The 20,584-nt window shown below is 38.5% G+C and overlaps 1 protein-coding gene across 1 annotated transcript in view; it reads right to left on the reverse strand.

The window, feature by feature from the left end:
- Window positions 1-20,584, reverse strand: part of LOC124102269 (zinc finger ZZ-type and EF-hand domain-containing protein 1) — a 36,647-nt gene that overhangs the window by 15,414 nt on the left and 649 nt on the right. The window contains exons 2-3 of the mRNA XM_046458497.2: window positions 5,953-6,097; window positions 1,550-1,744 (exon numbers count right to left, since the gene is read on the reverse strand). Of these exons, the coding sequence (XP_046314453.1) occupies window positions 1,550-1,744; window positions 5,953-6,097 (340 nt within the window). The remainder of the gene's footprint in view (window positions 1-1,549; window positions 1,745-5,952; window positions 6,098-20,584) is intronic.

Consider the following 20,584-nt stretch of genomic DNA (forward strand, 5'->3'; position numbering starts at 1 on the left):
CCAAAGAACCCACTGGCCAAGAATTGCCCATTATCTCATTATAGTACAATACTCAAATCACTGATACATTTACAAAAGGATGCCAAGAGAAGAAAATGGTTTCTTTTTTTTTTTTAACTCTATTTTTTTAAACCTTTACTTTATTTTTTTATTTGTTTGTTTGTTTTATGTGGTGCTGAGGCTTGAACCCAGCGCCTTGCACGTGCTAGGTGAGCGCTCTACCTCTGAGTCACAACCCCAGACCAGAAAATAGTTTCTTATACTTTGAGTTTACATTTCTTTAATTATGAGTGAGGCTTTTTAAGCCACTTATGTTTCTGAGTTCTTCCTCTTTCATTTTCTTCTGGGTCACTGGTCTATTAAGTAATGCATTTTATACATTGTATCATGTATATACACACATATAATAGCTAACATTTACTTGAGTGTTTACTGTGAGTCAGATTTTTCTGTCTGTTTTGTTTTGGTGGTTCTGGGGATTTAACCCAGGGGTACTTTACCACTGAGCCACAACCCAGCTCCTCTCTAGTACTCTTACTATTTTCTCTCCAGTTGAACTTTTTGATAAATCTGAAATCTATTTTAATGAGTGAAATGAAATAAGAATCTAGCTTTATTTTTTTCTCCAAATGGCTAAATAGTTGCCCTAACCCTATTTGTTGACAAATCATCTTTTCCATTCTAATTTGTATAGCTGATTTTATCTGGTTCTACAGTTCCACATAAACTTGGATCTATTCTGAACCCTATTATGTGCCATAGACCTGTCTATAAACACCTCAACTTCTGTTACCATCACTAAGTGAGTCTGAGGTAGTTTCTCTCATTTATTCAATATATATTCCTTAAATAAATATTCTACTATGTGACAGAGGAATCTCAGTTACAAAGGATAAGGAACCAAAAAAAAAAAAAAAAAAAGCAAAACAGAACAGCCAGGCACAATGGTGCATGTGTATAATCCCAGCTGCTTGAGAGGCTAAGGCAGGAGGATCATGAGTTCAAAGCCAGCCTCAGCAAAGGTGAGGGTCTAGGCAACTCAGTGAGGCCCTGTCTCTATATAAATTACAAAATAGGGTTTGGGATGTGGCTCAGTGGTTGAGTGCCCCTGAGTACAATCTCTGGTACAAAAAACAAACAAACAAAAAAACCCCCCACAGAACATAGGTAACAAATAATGCTAAGACTTCAAATAATCAGTGCTATGTAAGTCATTAAACCTACAAGGTAATATTAATCAGAAGGTGGAAACTGAGGAAATGGAGGCAGGGACTATTAATTAGAGTAATGAAAAAAGGTATCCCTAAAGTCATATCTAAACTGAGAGATGAACGATGAGAAACTAAAACTGGCTGTGTAGAAGGAAGGAAGGAAGGAAGGAAGGAAGGAAGGAAGGAAGGAAGGAAGGAAAGATCGATCATATAAGGCTACAAGCTGGTTTCTATTACGTTTTCAGAAATAAAGGCTGGGACAATGACTGGCTCATCTTATTAAATGCATGGTTTAGAAGAAACAATGATAGAGTCAGGAGAATCTCTTATGTACATACCCTTTTCTTTTTGTACCAGTTGATCCAGAGACTCCTTTAGAACCGAAGACCGCATGGTGCACATGTTATTGCAGTGGTCCAACATCGGGTAGGGAATTACCATGCTAGAGATCCGATTGCGATGCAGGAAGCGAAGTATCATTGATGAGTGAACACCAAGGCCTTCTTTTGACTCTGAAAATATGTCTATAAAACCTAAAGAGATAAAATACATTTTTGGTGTTTTGGGGAAGCTACTACAATAGTTTCCACACTCCCTGTCTGGTGGCCCATCTGAATTGGCTGAACTAAAAGCAGTTATTAACAGCCTTCATTGATATTTTCAGCCTTAATCATTTAAAAATCTAAATAAGTTTTAAAGAAACGAACCATTGGCAATCTCAGTTTAAGAATTATTTTCATTTTTGTTGGATAGACTTTCAGAAGATGTAGAACAATGATTATTTGTTTTAATTCAAGTGTTAAAAATGTATAAGCAAGTAAATATTAACTAGAGATTTTTTTTTTTTTTTTTTTTTTTTTGGTGGTGCTGGGGATTGAACCCAGGGCCTTGTGCATGTGAGGTAAGCATTCTACCCACTGAGCCATGTCCCCAGCCCGAGATTTTTGTTTCCTTAGGTTTTCTCAGGGCTGAGGACTGAACTCAGGGCCTTGCATGTGCTCTGTGACTAAACTAATCTCCAACCCTTAAATAGAGATTTTTAAAGATATAGGATATAGGCTAGGAATAGAATTTATTGCATTATAGAGTAAAAACACAGCTGGTTTTATATTACGTTACAATACAACTACTGCCATTACCATGACCTCTGATGATGTTTCACAACATAGAAGGTACTTGCATGCATAACCTCATTCAGTCTTCACAAGGTATAGACAGGGAAGGTAAAGGTATCCTTGGTTACAACTGACGAAATGAAGCTCAAGTAACATAACAATATGTCAACAAGAAAAGGGTAAAATAAAGTTGGGCACAGTGGTGCACACCTGTAATTCCAGCTACTTGGGAGGCTGAGGCAGGAGGACAAGTTTGAGACCAGCCTGGAAAATTTAATGAGACCCTGTCTTAAAATAAAATAAAATAAAATAAAAAGGGCTGGGTATGTAGTTCAGAGGAGGAACATTTGTGGGTTCAATCCCCAGTATCAAAAAAGAAAAAGAAAAAAGAAAGAAAAGAAAGGAACAGAATGGGGAACATTTCCTCACACTCCCTTAGATGCTCCTTCCAACATCTAGTCTTTCTCCCCAGTGTGACTCCTCTGAATTTGCCCCTCTGTTCACCCTCTGCCCTCAACACCTCCTCCTCAAATGCCCTAAACAGATGTGATAAGTGGCTCCCTGGCTGCCTCCCATGTAACATCATTCCAGGTAATCTTATAAGACACAAAACAGACCATATATACCTCTGTTTAAAATCTTTCCCTGGTTCCATAACCTATATTAACACACTTCAAACAAACTGGCTCATAACCTAGGAGTGCTAGGGTTAAGTGAAGGGAGGATAAACATGATAGTTTTTTTTCCTGGAGATCAGATATATTTGTGGATTGGGGAAGGTTTTTTTGCTTGGTTTAGTTTTGGTTTGGGGTTTTAACCTTCCAATGAATCACGTAACACACATAACAAAAAGTACAAATAATTGTATAGTTCAAGAGTTTTCACAAATTGAAAATACCCATGTAAGCAACCCCAGATCAAGAGTCCAGAGGGCTGAGGATGTAGCTCAATGGTACAGTGCTCGCCTAGCATGTCTGAGGGCCTGTGTTCAATCCCCAATACAAGGAAAAACAAAACAAAACTCCAGAAGTCTCTAGAGGAAGCTGTCTTCAATAGTATAAGAAACAGATTCATTAAAGCAGAATGAAACTCTGTATTAATTTTTAAGATGAAGCATGAAGCTGAGGATAAATTTTACACTTGAAATAGCCTAGTTCAACTATGTGCAAACTATATCCCCACTGCCTAGAGACAACTGATTTATGAAAACTCAAAAAGTCCAGCTAATCTCTCCCCACCCACAGGAGGACCCAGGCCTCATATTCATAACACTGCTGATGCTGCACTGAGTTGCTCAGAACCCACAACAAAAAACATACTGGCTGAGTGTGGTGGAGCACAACTATAGTTCCTGTAATCTGTGAGGCTGAAGCAGGAGGATCACAAGTTCAAGATCTGCCTCAGCAACTTAGTGAGATCCTGTCTCAAAATAAAAAATAAAAAGGGTTGGGATGCAGCTCAGTGATAAAACACCCTTAGGTTCAATTCCAGAATAAAACAAAACAAAACGACAACCACAAAAACATTAAAACAACCTTCCGGAATGACGGGGAAATGTGTTCAGATGTTGAAATATTAAGTAAATGAATGAATTGGTTCAATGAATTTAGTAAAACGCACCACTACAATGGGATACAAAAGGAACTAGTCTTAGTATAGGAGGATATTAGAGAGAGGAATTAGAAAACTGTGAGATGCCAGTACAGAGGTGACTTCAGCTTACAAAGGTTTGTCCTAAGATGGTGATAATGCAATTCTTTTAAGTTGAGTGTTGATGGAAATCTTTTAGTAGAAAGTCCTAAGTCATGTACCTACTGTGTAAGCATCTTGGGATCTGGACTCTGAATTTTTCTCTACCCTCTTTTGCCCCTGGCCCCAGGCATCAGCACAACAGTGCAATAGGTACTAACTATTGATAGATTCCCTGGTGCATACTCCCTTTCTCTTCTCCAGAAAAATCTTACTAAAGTATCCACATAAAGATCTTGCAAAACGATGCAAAGATGACAGTAATATGTAAATGCTAAAATATATATCAGCCAAATGCAACTCCAAGTATAATTTATTTGTTTACTTATTTTTTGGTGCTGGGAATTGCTTTGCCACTGAGCTACATACCCAGCCCTTTTCATTTTTTTAATTTTGAGACAGGATCTTGCTAAATCCCTCAGGTAACCTTGAACTTGGGATCTTCCTGCCTCAGCTTCCCGAGTCACTGGGATTATAGACACATGTGACCTCGCTTGGCTCACAGTATAATTTTAAAACTGCTACGAGACTAGAAAAAAATGCTAATATGTACAGGCTACCTATAATGCCCTATAAATATTACATAATTAAAGACAACTTTTTTTTTTTTAAGAGAGAGTGAGAGAGATAGAGGTAGAGAGAGAGAGAATTTTTTAATATTTATTTTTTAGTATTTGGCGGACACAACATCTTTGTTTGTATGTGGTGCTGAGGATCGAACCCGGGCCGCACGCATGCCAGGCGAGCGCGCTACCGCTTGAGCCACATCCCAGCCCCTAAAGACAACTTAAGGAGGAATGGAAGCATGCATTCTTCATTAAAATACAGATATCCTTCCCTAGCTCAATACATCACTCAGCAGTAAGCCAGAGGGGTCAAAAGAACTAGGTTTACATTTGTCTATCAAATCTATTTTGCCTCCACTGCTGCCCTAGCTATAGTAGGAATTCTATTTTTTTAAGAGAGAGAGAGAGAATTTTAATATTTATTTTTTAGTTCTCGGCGGACACAACATCTTTGTTTGTATGTGGTGCTGAGGATCGAACCCAGGCCGCACGCATGCCAGGCGAGCGTGCTACCGCTTGAGCCACATCCCCAGCCCGATATAGTAAGTATTCTAACACAGAGTGTACAGAGCAGGAAAAATTCTTAGATAAGATGAACTGCAACTAAAAGGAAGATGTACAATGTTTTTTTCCCCTTGAAACTCAACTGTTTTCTCTTTAGTTTTTTTTTTTTTTCTGATTCTGTCTTTACATGAGTCAGAGCTCCCAAAGAAAATCATTCAAAAATAGGCTAAGTTTTTCTGTATGTACAAGATAGAAGCAGCAATGCTTACTTTTAATTTATTTATTCTTAAATTTCAAAGTAATAGCTTTCTAAAAACACACACAAAAACAAAATGCTTACCAAGTGTAAAAAAAAAAGTCAAATGTGAGGACAGCAGAATTAAAAGAGAAGGTCCCTGTCCTCATGAAGCTCATAGTACAAGAATGAAGACAGACATTTAACAAATAATTGTGTCATTTGTTAATAAATTATAATGCTAATATGTTCCAGAAAAGAAATGCAGGAGGGATAGAGAAGTCTCTTGAAGAGTGAATAGAAGATCCACTAAGGAAGGCACTCTTCTGACAAAGGTTCACAAAAACAGTAGAACTGGGGAGTCATCATTATAATGGGGGATGAAAGAGATGGCTATGCTGAATGCTAGTTTAGATCATGTGCCCAGTGAATGCTAGTGGGGGAACTTTATTCATTGTGCCAATAAGCTTGCCCAATTTCAAGATTGTCTAATTTCAATTTAAAGCACAATAAATTAATTTTGGTTCTAAGAGAACACTTTTGAGCATTTGAAAATCCCATGAAAGTCTTACCTGGAACAAGAGAGCAGGCTTGTAGCTGTCTGATGACGTGGCTTAGCTCCCCCTGAAGATTAGCTCCACTGGAATTCTTGAGGGCCTCCAACATGTTCTCAGCATCAACAGTACCATCACCCTCAGCATCAAACTGGGCAAAGGCCTATAAAACAAGGATGCAAAAAAATCTGCACTGTTTCAATTTTTAATTTTTTTTATAATTCTCAAGACCAATGATTTTTTATTTTGTTTTATTGTTTTGGTTGCAGGGAGAAGAGTCTCTATATATCATGCAAAGAACAAATACATTCAGAATCATAACCCTCACTATGCTTTGTAGGACACATTACCAGTATACACATACATGCCATTTTTGCCATCTTATCTCATCTCATCTCTCCTCCAAGGAGATGCCCCTCCCCACCAAATAATTTGAAAAGAAAGAATCTACTGCAAAGTTTTTCAATGGCTGCATAGTGTCAAACAAAAAGCAAAACTTAGAAAAATTGGCTTAGAGTAGCACCTCAGGTTTATCTAGGATTTTTCTTTTAAACAATCTTTATACTCAGTGACTTAGGAAGCTAAGGCAGAAGGATCACAAGTTCAATGTCAGCCTCATCAATTTAGGGAGACCCTAAGTAACTTAGCAAGACCTGGTCTCAAAATAAAAAAAAAAAAAAAAAAAAAGGTCTGGGGATTTAACCCACTTTATCATTGCCTCTGGGTTCAATCCCCAGTACCAAAACAAAACAAAACTCTTTGGAGCATGGGGCAGTGACACATGCCTGTAATCCTAGAGACTTGAGAAGCTCAGGCAGGAGGATCACAAGTTTGAGGACAGCCTGAGCAACTTAGGGTGACCCTAAGCAATTCAGCAATACACTGTCTCAAAATAAAAAATACAAAGGGCTAGGGATGTGGCTCAGTGGTTAAGAGCCCTTGGATTCAATCTCCATACCAAAATAAAAATAAAAACTGTCTTTGGGCATTCTTTTTTTTTTTTTTCCCCCTTCTTTTTCAGTTTCTTGATCTGAAAAATGCAATAAAAATTGCCAAACTCACAGACAGCTACTTTCATAATGGACACGTGAACAGAATTCAATACAGTGAAAGCCATTTGCAGTACAGTGTTCCCTTCGTCCTTTCTAATAGGCAGCCTCTGGTAACCCTGACCTCATTCCCTCTCATATCCTACAAGACCTTTCTCTTGGAACAGCTACACCCTCTACCTGGATCTCAGTTCCTGCCTCATTGTGGCTTCTATCCTGTTGTGATACTTGTACTCCCAAACCTCATTACCATGAAATACTCTGGAGTTACTGGTCCAAGTAAGCCTTTTTCTTCCTTAAACCTTTTCCTTATTTCACTGCTCTATAAAATATGGAAATATCCTATTGAGGTTTCATGACACAGTAGTTCTATTTCCATCCCAACACAGATCTCTGAACAATACAATGTTTAATAGGAACAAATGCAAATTCCTGTGCTTGAGCCCAAAAACCATGAGCATGAGTGCAAGATGGGGGACAGAGAGCTTAGAAGTGATGTGCAAAATAAAGATGGCAGCATTCTTTTTGTCTCTAATCAACTTGACACAGAGTATCCAAAAAGTTAACAGGTTCAAAGACTACACTAATCAAGTTAAAATGTTCCAAAGGAGAGATCTTGTTCTCCTCTGATTAGAACTAACTGGGAAAGCTGAGTGAAGTTATATACCCAAAGAAATGAAATGAGGAGACCAGAAATTATAGCCTGTGGGGACCAGCTCCATGGAATCTTTTTTTTTTTTTTTTTTTTTTTTGATGGTGCTAGGGATTGAACCTAGGGACTTGTGCATGCCAGGCAAGCACTTTATCAACTGAGCCACATCCCCCACCCCTCCATGGAATCTTAAATATCAACATTCATTTTGTCTTCATTTTCTTTTCCTTTCTCTTTCTCTTCTTTTTCCCTGCCTTTGTACCTCTTTCTTGGTATTGCTGAGGATCAACCCAGGGCTTCACATACACTAGTCAAGCACTCTACTACTGAGTTATTTCCCTGGACCATGGACTCTTTGCAATGGAGAAGAAATAGTAGGAAGTAACAGAATCCTTCTCTTTAAATATGATGAGCTATTATGGGAAGGTGGGAAAGTAGTGGTTGAAATTAACTTCATCAAATAGAAGTTAGAGGGAAAAGCTGGACTTGTTTTTTTTCAGTATATAAAATGGATTAGGCAGCTCTAAGAAGGAATGTCCACCCCATCCCTCAGAGTTTCAGAGGAACAGCCAGCCAACCAACCATGTATTAAAAAAAGTCATACTTAACAAATATACTTAAAATAAAAAAATATTCTGTTTCCCCACAAAGTCCCATTAAGACAATATTATAAATGGATTTCCTATTTTTTGAAAGCACAAGGACAAAGAAAATAGGCGATAATGCAATAGCTACAAAATTTTGGAAGCTGAGAAATAGACAGATGGGTAATACCAAGTTGTCTGACCCAAGAAAGTGGGATCCTATACTGGGAGTGGGTAATCTGAGAAACAAACTGCTTTATACTGCAAGACTCCAGAAGCTTAAGATTTGGTAGAATAGGTACTACAGAAGATGGAAATGATTAATCAAAGCTCATTTTAAAAAGCAGTCATAGGGCTGGGGATGTGGCTCAAAAGGTAGCGCACTCGCCTGGCATGCGTCCGGCCCAGGTTTGATCCTCAGCACCACATATAAAGATGTTGTGTCTGCGAAAAACTAAAAAATAAATATTAAAATTCTCTCTCTCTCTCTCTCAAAAAAAAAAGCAGTTATAAATCCCAGCTACTCTGGAGGCTGAGGCAGGAGGATCATGGGCACCTGGGCAACTAAGTGAGACCCTCAAAATAAAATTAAAAAAGGGCTAGGAATGTTGCTCTGTGGTGGAGCATTTGCCTATGGTATATGAGACCCTGGGTCCCATTCTCAGCACCACAGAAAAAGAAAAGACTGGATACTGATCTTAAGAAGTCACTAGCTATTTTGTTTTGTTTCTGAGTGGAAAGAATGTTATTATTTTGTGGTTTTTTTTTAAAGAAGTTCTTATTTTTTGGAAATACATAATGACATTTATGGATAAAATAATATGATGTCAAGATTTGCTTCAAAATAATTTGAATGGGAGAAATTAGTAGGTGAAGTCTTCTAATCAAATAAAATTGGTCTTGAGTTGGTAAGTGCTGAAACTGGCTAATAGGTACATGGGAGCCACTCTACTCTTATTTCTACTTTATGCTTAAAATTTTCTGTTAGGAAAAAAGAAAAGGCAGATTCCTCTCCCAATCTTGTAGAAGCCTGGAGTTGATTCTGTGGAGAGCAGTCCAGAATGTGAAGCAGGAAATACAGAAATACCAGGCACAGCTGAAAGTGAGAACCCCATGCTGAAAATAAGGGAATTGATGCTCACTTGCTAAATATGTCAAAACTCAACCTCCCCTCAGGGATCTCAGAATGCTAGTACACGGTCCCATACCCTTCTCAGTAGGAGAAGGAAGAATCTTCTCTGTGGAACCTGATAAGCCCTAGGGAACAGCCCTGTAGAATCTGAAAAGGAGTTTCCCAGTGAAAGGGCCCAGCCAATTCACCTGACATCAAGGTTCACCAGTCAACAAGCCAGATATATGGAGCATCCAAATTTTAAGTTCTTAGTCCTCATTCTTTAGTGAGTGGACAATCCAGAACCAGGAGACATTTGAGAAAAGCTTTAATATGAAACACAAAGAGAGAAATGAGAAGAAAAGGAAGACTATGCAAGGAGAAGAAAACTTCAAAAGAATGATTAATGTCCTCATAAAATTGTTTTAAAAGACATTTTAATTCTACTTTCACTGAGACTAAAGACATTTTAATTCTACTTTCACAATTTACCATAAAATTCACTGTTAAAATGTATAATTCACTGGGTCTTAGTATATTCAGAGATGTGCAACCACTACCTCCAGTATTAGATAAAATTAGATATTGCAACCATGAAAGAATAGGAGACTATTACTGAAGAGAATATATTGAGAAAATTCTTTTTTTAAAAAAATTCTTTAGTTGTCAATGGGCCTTTATTTCAATTATTTGTACGTGGTGCCAAGAATCGAACCCAGTGCCTCACACATGCTACGCAAGTGCTCTACCACTGAGCCAAACCCCAGCCCCTGAGAAAATTCTTTTTTTTTTTTTAAGAGAGAGGGGAGAGGGAGAGGGAGAGGGAGAGGGAGAGGGAGAGGGAGAGAGAGAGAGAGAGAGAGAGAGAGAGAGAGAGAGAATTTTTTTAATATTTATTTTTTAGTTTTCGGCGGACAACATCTTTGTTTGTATGTGGTGCTGAGGATCGAACCCGGGCCGCACGCATGCTACCGCTTGAGCCACATCCCCAGCACCTGAGAAAATTCTTAATGCTTTTAAAAATAAAAATATCACAAAGAAATGAACACCTGGAGAAAGGCTGGAAGGTAAAGTTAACTAAAGGGCCAAAAAGTAGAGCAAAAAGACAAAAATTATAGAAACTGAGAGAGAAAAGAGAAAAAAAATCAGGGGACTGGTATAGGAAGTCCCACTTCCAAATAACATGAGTCCCAGAAAGATGGAACACAGAAAAGGAAGGGAAGGATATCACAAAAATTATGATTCCCCTATCTAAAGGGTGTGAATTTGGAGACTGAAGGGGCTGAATAATCGGCACCATGGATGAGAGTACATCACAACAAAATGTCATAACAATTAAGTGAAAGAATTCCTATTTCTGGGAAGAAGAAAGTTTCCTCACAAAAGTTCAACAACCAGAGTGGGGTGGATTTGGCAGTCACACTGGAAGCCAGAAGGCAAAGGCAGCAGTGCTTGCGACATTTTTGCCCAGTTCTAAAAACAGAAGTTAATACTCTGCCAAAATACTGTGGGAGAGTAGAATAGACATTCTTACACGTGCAGAGTTCTCAATAAATGAACTACTTAATGTTCCCTTTTCCAAAAAGCTACTAGAGGATATGCCTACCAGAATGAACATATCAAGAAAGGGAAAGAATGAATGGGATCCAACTAGAAGAAAAAAATAAATCCCTATGATGATGGAGATTCTAAGACCACAGCACGTCTGATCTAAACTAAATCAGAGCAGAAAGCTCTGGGAAATATTTCTTTGAGAAGACAAAACTGACACAATATCCATGTGTCTGAATACATTCAATATTTTTTGTTAGATGAAATTTAGACAGACAATCTGGGATTGAATTAATGATAAAATACATGAAAAATAAAAGTACCAATTCAGGGGTTGGAGGTACAGTTCTGTGGTAGAACACTTGCCTGGGGTGTGTGGGGCCATGTGTTTCATCCTTCACACCACAAAAAAGAAAAGAAAAAGAAAAAAGCACCAGTTCAATTGTTAACTCTAGAGCAAACAAAAGAATTCATAAGTAAACTATTTTCATAGTGTGACTCAGCTATGAAAAGAATTTACATAGTCATAATAACATAAACCTCAAAGGGTGATCTAAACAAAATTGGTACAATCCCAGGAGGCCAAGAGATGTGCAGGTGTGGGCATGGGAAGGTAAATGACAACTAAGTCTCGGGACTGGCGATATAGCTCAGTTGGTAGAGTGCTTACCTCGCCTCATGCACAAAGCCCTGGGTTCAATCCCCAGCAAAACACACACACACACACACACACACACACACAACTAGGTCTCATCTACGCTGGGAATAAAATGGAAAAAGCCCCATACTGAAAATTCTGTAACACAGAGATAAATATTCAAGAACCAAGCTAAAAAGTAACAGCTCTCGAGGAGGAAAACATGTTTTTTGTTTTTAGTCTCATGATCTTGAAACCATGGATAACTGGTAAAAATAAAAACTGAAATTTTAAAGTATTCATTTCAAGCATCCGATGGAATAAGTAACTTTTTAAAAAGTTTAAAGCATTATATTGGGCTGAAGGTATAGTTCACTGGTAGAGTAGTGTGCCTAGAATGCATGAGACACTGGGTTTGATCCCCAGCACTGGGTGGGGAGGGTTATAATATTTTCTCTCCTCTAAACAAAATTTTATATACAATGGATATACCACAATAAAAGGAGATTTTGGGACAACTGGATAAATTTGAATATAGACTGCACATGATGTTAAACGGAAATGTATCATTGCAAAGGTGAGGAACATTAATTGAAAAAAGTAGGTTACAAAAGAATATAGATTAAATAAAAAGCATGTAAGTACTTCCCACACTGACACAAAATATAAAAATGTATGAAAAAGCATGTGTGCATTTCCCTTATTGATACAAAATATATAAATGTGTATGCATATAAAGGGCTTACTGGTAGAACATGCACCAAGGCCCTAGGTTCAATCACTAATGTCACAAAAAAATGAGGGAAAAACCCCAGAATAATACAAATATGTTAACAATGGTAGTGTGTTTTGTATTTTCCTATTTTTGCTCATCTGTATTTTTAAAATAATTTTTAGTTGTAGATAGACACAATAACTTTATTTTTATTTATTTTATGTGGTGCTAAGGATTGAACCAGATGCCTCACACGTTCAAGGTAAGTGCTCTACTACTGAGCCACAACCCCAGCCTCCCTGCTCCTCCATATTTTTAACCTTCTGTAATCTACATATGTTGCTTTTGTAATAATAAAGAAAAATTTTAGGATTGGGGGTGGTTTACCTCCACGGTATAACATTTGCCTAACATGCACAAGGCTCTGGGTTTAATCCCCAGCAACACATATACACACACACATACCACCCCCACACACACACGAAAGAAAGAAAGAAATTTTAAGCCCAACCCAAATATAAAAAGTGGAGCCACTGAGTAAGAAGAAAGGTGTCCTGAGGCTCCACGGTGTCAATACTACAGTACTAGGTAATACCTACTTCTCAACTCTCCAGCATTATAGTATATGAGAAAATGATATTTGTATGACTCAGGGTCTGATGGGATTAGCACAGCTGTAACCCATTCAATAGGAATGACAAAGACTGGGGAACTCTAACTCATATGTTAGATACTGTTCAAAACATTTTATGTGCATAATACCAGTAATTCTTTATAATAGTAGTGATACTTACTATTAACCTTCCCATTTTGTAGCTATAAAAGAAACTTTCCCTGGTTCACATATCTGATTTTTTTTTTATTTTTTTAAAGAGAGAGAGAGAGAGAGAGAGAGAGAGAGAGAGAGAATTTTTAATATTTATTTTTCAGTTTTCGGCAGACACAACATCTTTGTTTGTATGTGGTGCTGAGGATCGAACCCGGGCTGCACGCATGCCAGGCGAGCGCACGACCGCTTGAGCCACATCCCCAGCCCCACATATCTGATATTGAATCAAAGTTCCCTGCCTCCATTCTCCATTCTTTGATCAGAAAACCTCCGAAGATTCTTGCACTTAGGAGACCACACGCTTAAAGACCTGTCTAAAGCATAGGGGAGGCTGAGGCAGGAGGATTGTGAGTTCAAAGCCAGCCTTAGCAACTTAGCAAGGCTAAGCAATTCAGTGACACCCTCACTTTAAATAAAATATTTTTAAAAATGGCTGGGGATGTGGCTCAGTGAGTGCCCATGGGTTCAATCTCTGGTAAAAAAAAAAAAAAAAAAAAAAAAAAATCTCTGAGCTCTCTCTTTTCTCCATCCAACTCTAAAGAACTTGCCTCAGCCTGCGGGCAGCATAAGATAGGGCTCAGATCCTCATCCATTCCTGTTTAACCTACTTAACCACTTAACCCACATCAGATCATACTGCATACATGAAAATGGAGAGCTAAGCCATCGCAAAACAAAACTGTGGATTTAGACCAACAGAATGCAATGAACTGACTTAAATAGGAAGGCTACATGCTGGTTCAACAAAAGAAACACACTCCATCAAAAGTCCAAAAATCTGGATCTGGTCCCTGTTCTTCCATTGGTCTACTGAGTGGGTCACCTATCCATTTACAGCCTTAGGGTGCTCATCTGTAAGACCTGTCTGACATTCCTTGACTAAGTAAAGTATTAAATGTCTGTCACACAGCAACTGGAATAAATAGCACAGCCCATTACAACATTTATGAGTATGTAGCATGGCAGGCACTATTCTAGGCACTTTACATCAACTAATTCACTTACTCCTTGCACCAATTATATAAGGCAGATACTATTATTCTGCTTACTTTACAAATGAGGCAACTGAGAAACACAGTGGTAAAGTAAGGTCATCAAGGTCACCTGGCTTAAGAATGGTAGAACTAGGATTTGGCCACAAATAGTTTGGCTCTAGGCCCAAGTTTCAAGCTCAGTCCAAAGAATAGTAGTGGTAGGGACAAATTCATAAAGTGAAAAGTGTCTGACAGCATTAACAGGCTAACTACACATCCATTCAGGATGTTATGGAAGGGTAAGGAGAGGGACAGTCTATATGTAATGACTACTAGGGTCCCAGACAGCTCAGACTCTTAACGAGGTGCCAAAGGAGTATCATTCACAAAATTTGCTCTCTTCCATCTCTATATATTTGCTGTGTCTTTTAAGAGGAATATCCCTTTCTTCCCTTGCCAGGCAAATTCTTCAGCATCTCACACCTGGTGAAGATGTTCTCAAATGTCATGCTACTAGTTAAGTGCTGCTCTGTGGTCCTTGAAAGCAGAGAGACTTAGGATGGAGCAACAGGCCATCTGAATCATGCCTCAAGCTGGCTTGGTGCTAACCAGATGATGGTGTCAAGGTGGAAAATTCTGAAGAATTAAGAGAAGTAAGGTCCACACACATGACAAGGGAGGTGTTCCATGAGTTAGCACAGGGCTTTGCAGTGGGACAGAGAGAGATGAGGCTGAAGAAGACAGGCTGGCCTGTGGGCTCCAACCATTCAGAGCAATATGTATTTGGTCCCTTAGGCAGTGGGGAGATGAGGGCTCTGAAAAGAGGGTAAGCAATGCTTATAGTCTGCTGTCACTTTGTGGTGCACATACACAGGGCAGGGAGGTACATTTGCATAATTCTATCTGCACAGTTCTTGAGCTCAAAGTCATTCTACGTTTTTTTTTTTTTTTTTTTTTTTTTTGATTAATGCTTTTGACCTGAAAATACCAAGATAGGCTTTAGGGTTTTTCTCCAAACTTTCTCTAAACCCAGAAGTAATTAAAAAACATTTTTAGTTTTTTTTAAAAAAACTATATTACACTATTTTCTCCGATGCCAATAAATACATTATTAGTAAAAGGCTACAGATAGAATATGAAATATGAAGTTGCAGTGTAATGACTGCGCCTTACTCAATTTGCTAAATCACGCTGAGGCCACTACAGGTGGAATACTTACTAAGCATTGGTTTTAAGCCAGGACTGTGCCAAGACAATGAACAAAGATGAATCGAAATGGCCCTTCCCTCAGAGCTTACAACCCGATGAATTTTACAGTATGAAAAATTAATAAGACCCGTTCATTTGAAATTCTCCCCTTTAAGTCATGTTATCGTCCTGTGCTCAGCACTTTATTCTGCCCTACAGTCTACATGATTTTCTAGAAACATACCCTATTAAGAATACAAATATCTAATCTCTAATCTCTGGTGTCAAATAAGAATTTAATTTTAATTTTCTCTTCTACATAGCAGTCTATTAAATGTTGCTCCCTGTGAGCAAACCAAAGAGTCCTTCTCCTGGACCACACCTGCCATGAGAAAAGGTGTGTTGTACTATAAAACGATAAGCTTTCAGACTTTGGTTCCTGGTACAACTCCAAGATCTTCTTTATGACATCACCTCAAGCCACTAAGGTCTCAGATATGTGAAAATAAGACAACTGGGTGGGCTTAAACAGCAATGCAAATGGAGGCAAATTAACAAGCATGATATACTTGGGAATTCTTAGCATTATCATAATAAATCATGTACACCCATGATAATTTGCTCTACTCTGTTAGCTTTTGTGTGTGTGTGTGATTGAACTCAGGGCACTTTACCACCAAGCTACATCCATCCACAGTCCCTTTTTATGTTTTGAGACAGGGTCTCATTTAGTTGGTGAGGCTGACCTCAAACTTTTGAGCCTCCTGGTTGAGTTGCTGGGATTACAGGTGTAGGCCACCATGCTCAGCCTTACGTTAGTTATTATAAAAATGAATGAAGGGGAAATCACTTGTCATTTCAGTTGTTACAACAAAGACATTTTATCATTTCACAAAACGCTTAAACTTATTTTACATTTTTGGAAATTAGGTGTAGAATTAAATGTATCATATACAGAAGTTTGTTCAAGTCTAAGGACAGAAATATTTTGAAAGCAAGTATCAAATGTATGGCCAATATTTATTTTCTTTGGCTATTTCTGATACAATTGTTGCTCATTTATGGATAGAAGAATCACTGTGAGATTATCACCACCAAGACTTTAAACCTTGGCTTTGAGTCAAAAGTGCCCTCTTCAATTAACCAATGCTAACCAGTTGGGGTCATCAAATATTAGTATCAAACCAAGCCCCAACTCCTCCCATACCAAACCTGAATATGGTAAACAAGCTTCAAGAAAAACACATGACTTTTTTTCTCAGGTTGTATTATCCCTGCCCAGCCTTCCTTGGCATGAGGGGAAAATTAAAGAGTTTATTATCTACTTTCAAGACCAAAGAAAAATGAACCCAGAGCACCAGTTCTTAAGGGGAAAAGGGCACAAATTCTGGAGTCTTTGAAAGATGGTGCCCAAACTTAGTTTCTTATCTTACATGAATCACTGATCCTTTTAAGACCTTAGTTTAGTTCTCTGTTCTTAGTTTGGTACTTGTCATCCACCTGCTCCACAGAGTTGGCCTAAGTCATCAGATACCATGTATTTGAGCTGAGGTAAAGAGGGAGATGAAATGAAAAACAACTTCCAAGCACACTGTAATCTCAGTGACTCAGGAGTCTGAGGCAGGAAAATCACAAGTTCAAAGCCAGCCTCAGCAACTTAGTAAGGACCTACACAACTTAGCAATTAAAAAGGGCTGGGGGGCTGGGGATGTGGCTCAAGCGGTGGCATGTTCGCCTGGCATGCGTGCGGCCTGGGTTCGATCCTCAGCACCACATACAAACAAAGATGTTGTGTCCGCCGAAAACTAAAAAATAAAATATTTAAAAAAAAAAAAAAAGGGCTGGGAATGTGGCTGTGTTTGGATACTTAATTATCCTATGACATAACTCCAGATTGTCCCAGGGATTTTTACAAAAATGAAATAAAAATTTCCAACATTTTATAATCACCAGTTCAAATGCTATGCTAACAACTCCTTAATGTCAATTTTTGCCACATAGATAATATAATGATCCTGGGATCCTTAATAAAATAGAACTGTTCATGTTTTCTTCCCATGTAATTTTTTAACTGCAACTGAAAGGCTTCTGATTTTGACTATGCTAAATAGTCCATGGACCACATCTGAGGGATTATCATTGAGCATAATCTATAGACACAATGTGGATATTTTTTCATAAGGCCCAATACAATCTGCAAATAGATGACTCTATACACCATGCACAGTACACACAAACTCAACAGTCTGACATCTCCACTCAGCATCTGAAACTCACATATCTAAAACATAACTCTTCCTGCTCCAGATCTTACCTTCCCTGAAATGTTTCCTTTCTCAATAAAATAGCAAAACCATCTAATTAGTCTAAACAGTAATGTAGGAATCATCTTTAATTTATTTCTCCTTCTAGTCCTCTACCCATATACAATATTTCTAAGAACTGTATATTCTACTTAAAAAGGTTATCCACTTCATGTCATTTCACTGCCACCACCCTAGCCCAAGTCACCAAATTTCTCACTTAGACTATGACAATAATCTCTTAACTTTTCTCCTTGGGTCTACTATGGTCTTTCTCTGTGGTTCTTCATCAGGCAACAGGAATCATTATGGTGATTCTTTGCCTAAAACTCCAATTTCCAAATTCCTTACCAGGCTGCAAAGGACTGGAATGTCTGGCTCCTGCCTACTGTTCACCTCATTTTCTTCCTTCTACATTCTATGATCTGGCCTTGTGTTAAAGAAATTAACTATACCTCAATATTTGCTTTCCTTTTCCTCAGCAATTAAATCTTGGGTTTTTTTTTTTTTTAAGCTTAAAATAAGGGCATGGAATAATGATCTTTCCCATCCCCACTCTCTCTCTCTTTTTTTTTTTTTTTGCTTGGAGGTGGGGGTGCGGTGGGGAGGAACCAGGGATTAAACCTAGGGGCACTTAACCACTGAGCCACATTCCCAGCTCTCTTTAATTTTTGAGACATAGTCTTGCTAAGTTATGTAGGTCCTCACTAAGTTGCTGAGGCTGGCTTTGAACTTGTGATTCTCCTGCCTCAGACTCCTGAGTCACTGAGATTACAGGCATGCACCACCAGGCCAGGCTCCCAGCCTCTCTTACAGATAAGTGTGGCCAGGTGACAATAAAGACAAAAAAGGGGGATGTGGCCATCTCCTTTCCTTTTCCTATCCTGCTTGTTGGAATGTGGAAAGTGAGAGCAGGAGAAGTCAACTGGATCATTAAGTTGAAGGTACCTGTGGAAGGCAGACAGCACAAAATGGATGAAGACAAGTCCTTGATATCTGAACCCACCATATCATCCCTGGACCTTCACATAAGAAGCTCCCCGCCACCACTGTGGTGCTGGGGATTGAACACAGGGCTTTCTGCATGTGAGGCAAGCACTCTACCAACTGAGCTAAATCCCCAGCACAAGAAGAAAACTTTTTGTTTAAAAACAAAAAATTCTTTGGGTTTCCTGTTCCCTGAAGCAGTTTTGTCTAAATTTTTATACCATAACAGACTCCAGGTTCTCCATTCTCTGGATTCTCTGGATGCAATTACCTCTACCTAAAAACACTGCTACCTTGTCCAGCTCCTTAACTGCTTTACCTTTCAAATCTAGGCTAAAATATTACTTTTTTATTTAAGTCTTGTTTGATATCTGGATGAGCTTAAATACATTTCAAATTTATTCCTAACCTTTTACTTAGAAAATATTCACCACACATTTACTTGGATTAATATTTGCCTCTTCCACCATGCTACATACTCTAAGATAAGTATCTGCTTTGTCCACTGTCATCCAAATGCTTGGCCCAACCAATATTTGCTCAATTGAACATATGACTAATGCCACGGCCCTGGAGTGATTTTTCTGGACCACACCCCATGGATTTCTTGGCCTTTTATGTTGGGACTTCTATAAACCCCCATCTATCAGTCCATTCCTGTCAGATTGTCTCACAATGTAAAGACCATTTCTCTCCATTTGGTTTTAGACAAATCTTAAAAGTGCCAACTCCTTGAGCAGATCTGCAGTTCTTTCTACCACTGCTTCATGTTCTTATAATATGTATAGGTACTAGAGTGAAAGTATTATGTGTTTTCTTGGAATTTTTTTAAATGGAGATCTTTCACTAAAAAGACCAAAAAAGACCAATATTTTTAAGAATCAGAATGTCTTAAGGCATTTTCTTCTAGGAAAACATAATACACAAGGGGGCTGGGGATATAGCTCAGTTGATAGAGTGCTTGCCTTGCACGCACAAGGCACTGGGTTCAATCCCCACCACCAAAAAGAAACATACAAGGGCTGGTGGTAAATAGCTCTGTGGTAGAACACTTGCCTAGAATGTGAAGACTCTGGGTTGGACCCCCAGCACCAAAGAAAAGAAACAAACATATAAACTACATTGCCTTAATATTCTTGTCATGTACAGGAAAAAATTCTTAAAACATTTCAAAAGTCTCTGGTCTTAAAGTAAACAGAACCTTTCAATGACATTATAAGTACCTGTTGGTTTACTGTTTTATGTACTCATCCTTCATTGACTGATGATTCTACACGGCTTATTCATTTTCAGATTAAACAACTCTGTGTGTGTGTGTGTGTGTGTGTGTGTGTGTGTGTGTGTGTGAGAGAGAGAGAGAGAAAACACTGTGGACTGAAATAGGATCTAGGAAGAAAGTAATGGGACATTTTTAAAAATCAAGAGATCTGAATGATAGTTCCAATTTTGCCAATAAAATAACTCACTGGGTAACGCTAAATCTGTCTTTTTCTAACTCTAAAATGAAGTGCTCAGTGCAGATATGAGGAGAAACTGTATATTTACAAGTACCCACGGGGATCCTAATTTTGGAGGGGTTTATAATGGCTTAAATGAGTCTACAACCTATTCTTCAAGGATCTAAAATCGAGTATGTATTTTGGAAAAGCCAGTGTTTTCGAGATGAGAATAGCCTATAGAGTGTGAATCTTCCCAGTTTATGTTATTCTCCTTCCACATTTATTGGCTGCCACACTAGATTGAGAAGGTGTTTTCAAAAAAAAAAAAAAAAACTGCGCAGGCCACTAAAACATAATGGTGTTCACTGCCACTCCCTTGATCCTTGAACATCCTTTCTCTTAAACTGATCTAGAGCCTAATAAGGAAACTCCACCGAGCAACTAATTCAGCGTCTGTCAACTGAACGAATACCTGCATTACAACATGCAAAGACATTTTGGCTAATTCAGCGCTGTAGAGCAAGGCCAGCCTAGACCCTTCTTTCTACGCCTTTAAGAAAGGTTAGAGAGAGAGGTAGCACGCGCCCAGAATGAACAGGTTACAAACACCTCAAATAAGTCCCAGCAACCC

The sequence above is a fragment of the Marmota monax genome, unplaced genomic scaffold (assembly GCF_021218885.2).
Source record: "Marmota monax isolate L192 unplaced genomic scaffold, Marmota_monax_Labrador192_F-V1.1 WCK01_AAM20220418_F8-fsc01140, whole genome shotgun sequence".
NCBI lineage: Eukaryota > Metazoa > Chordata > Mammalia > Rodentia > Sciuridae > Marmota > Marmota monax.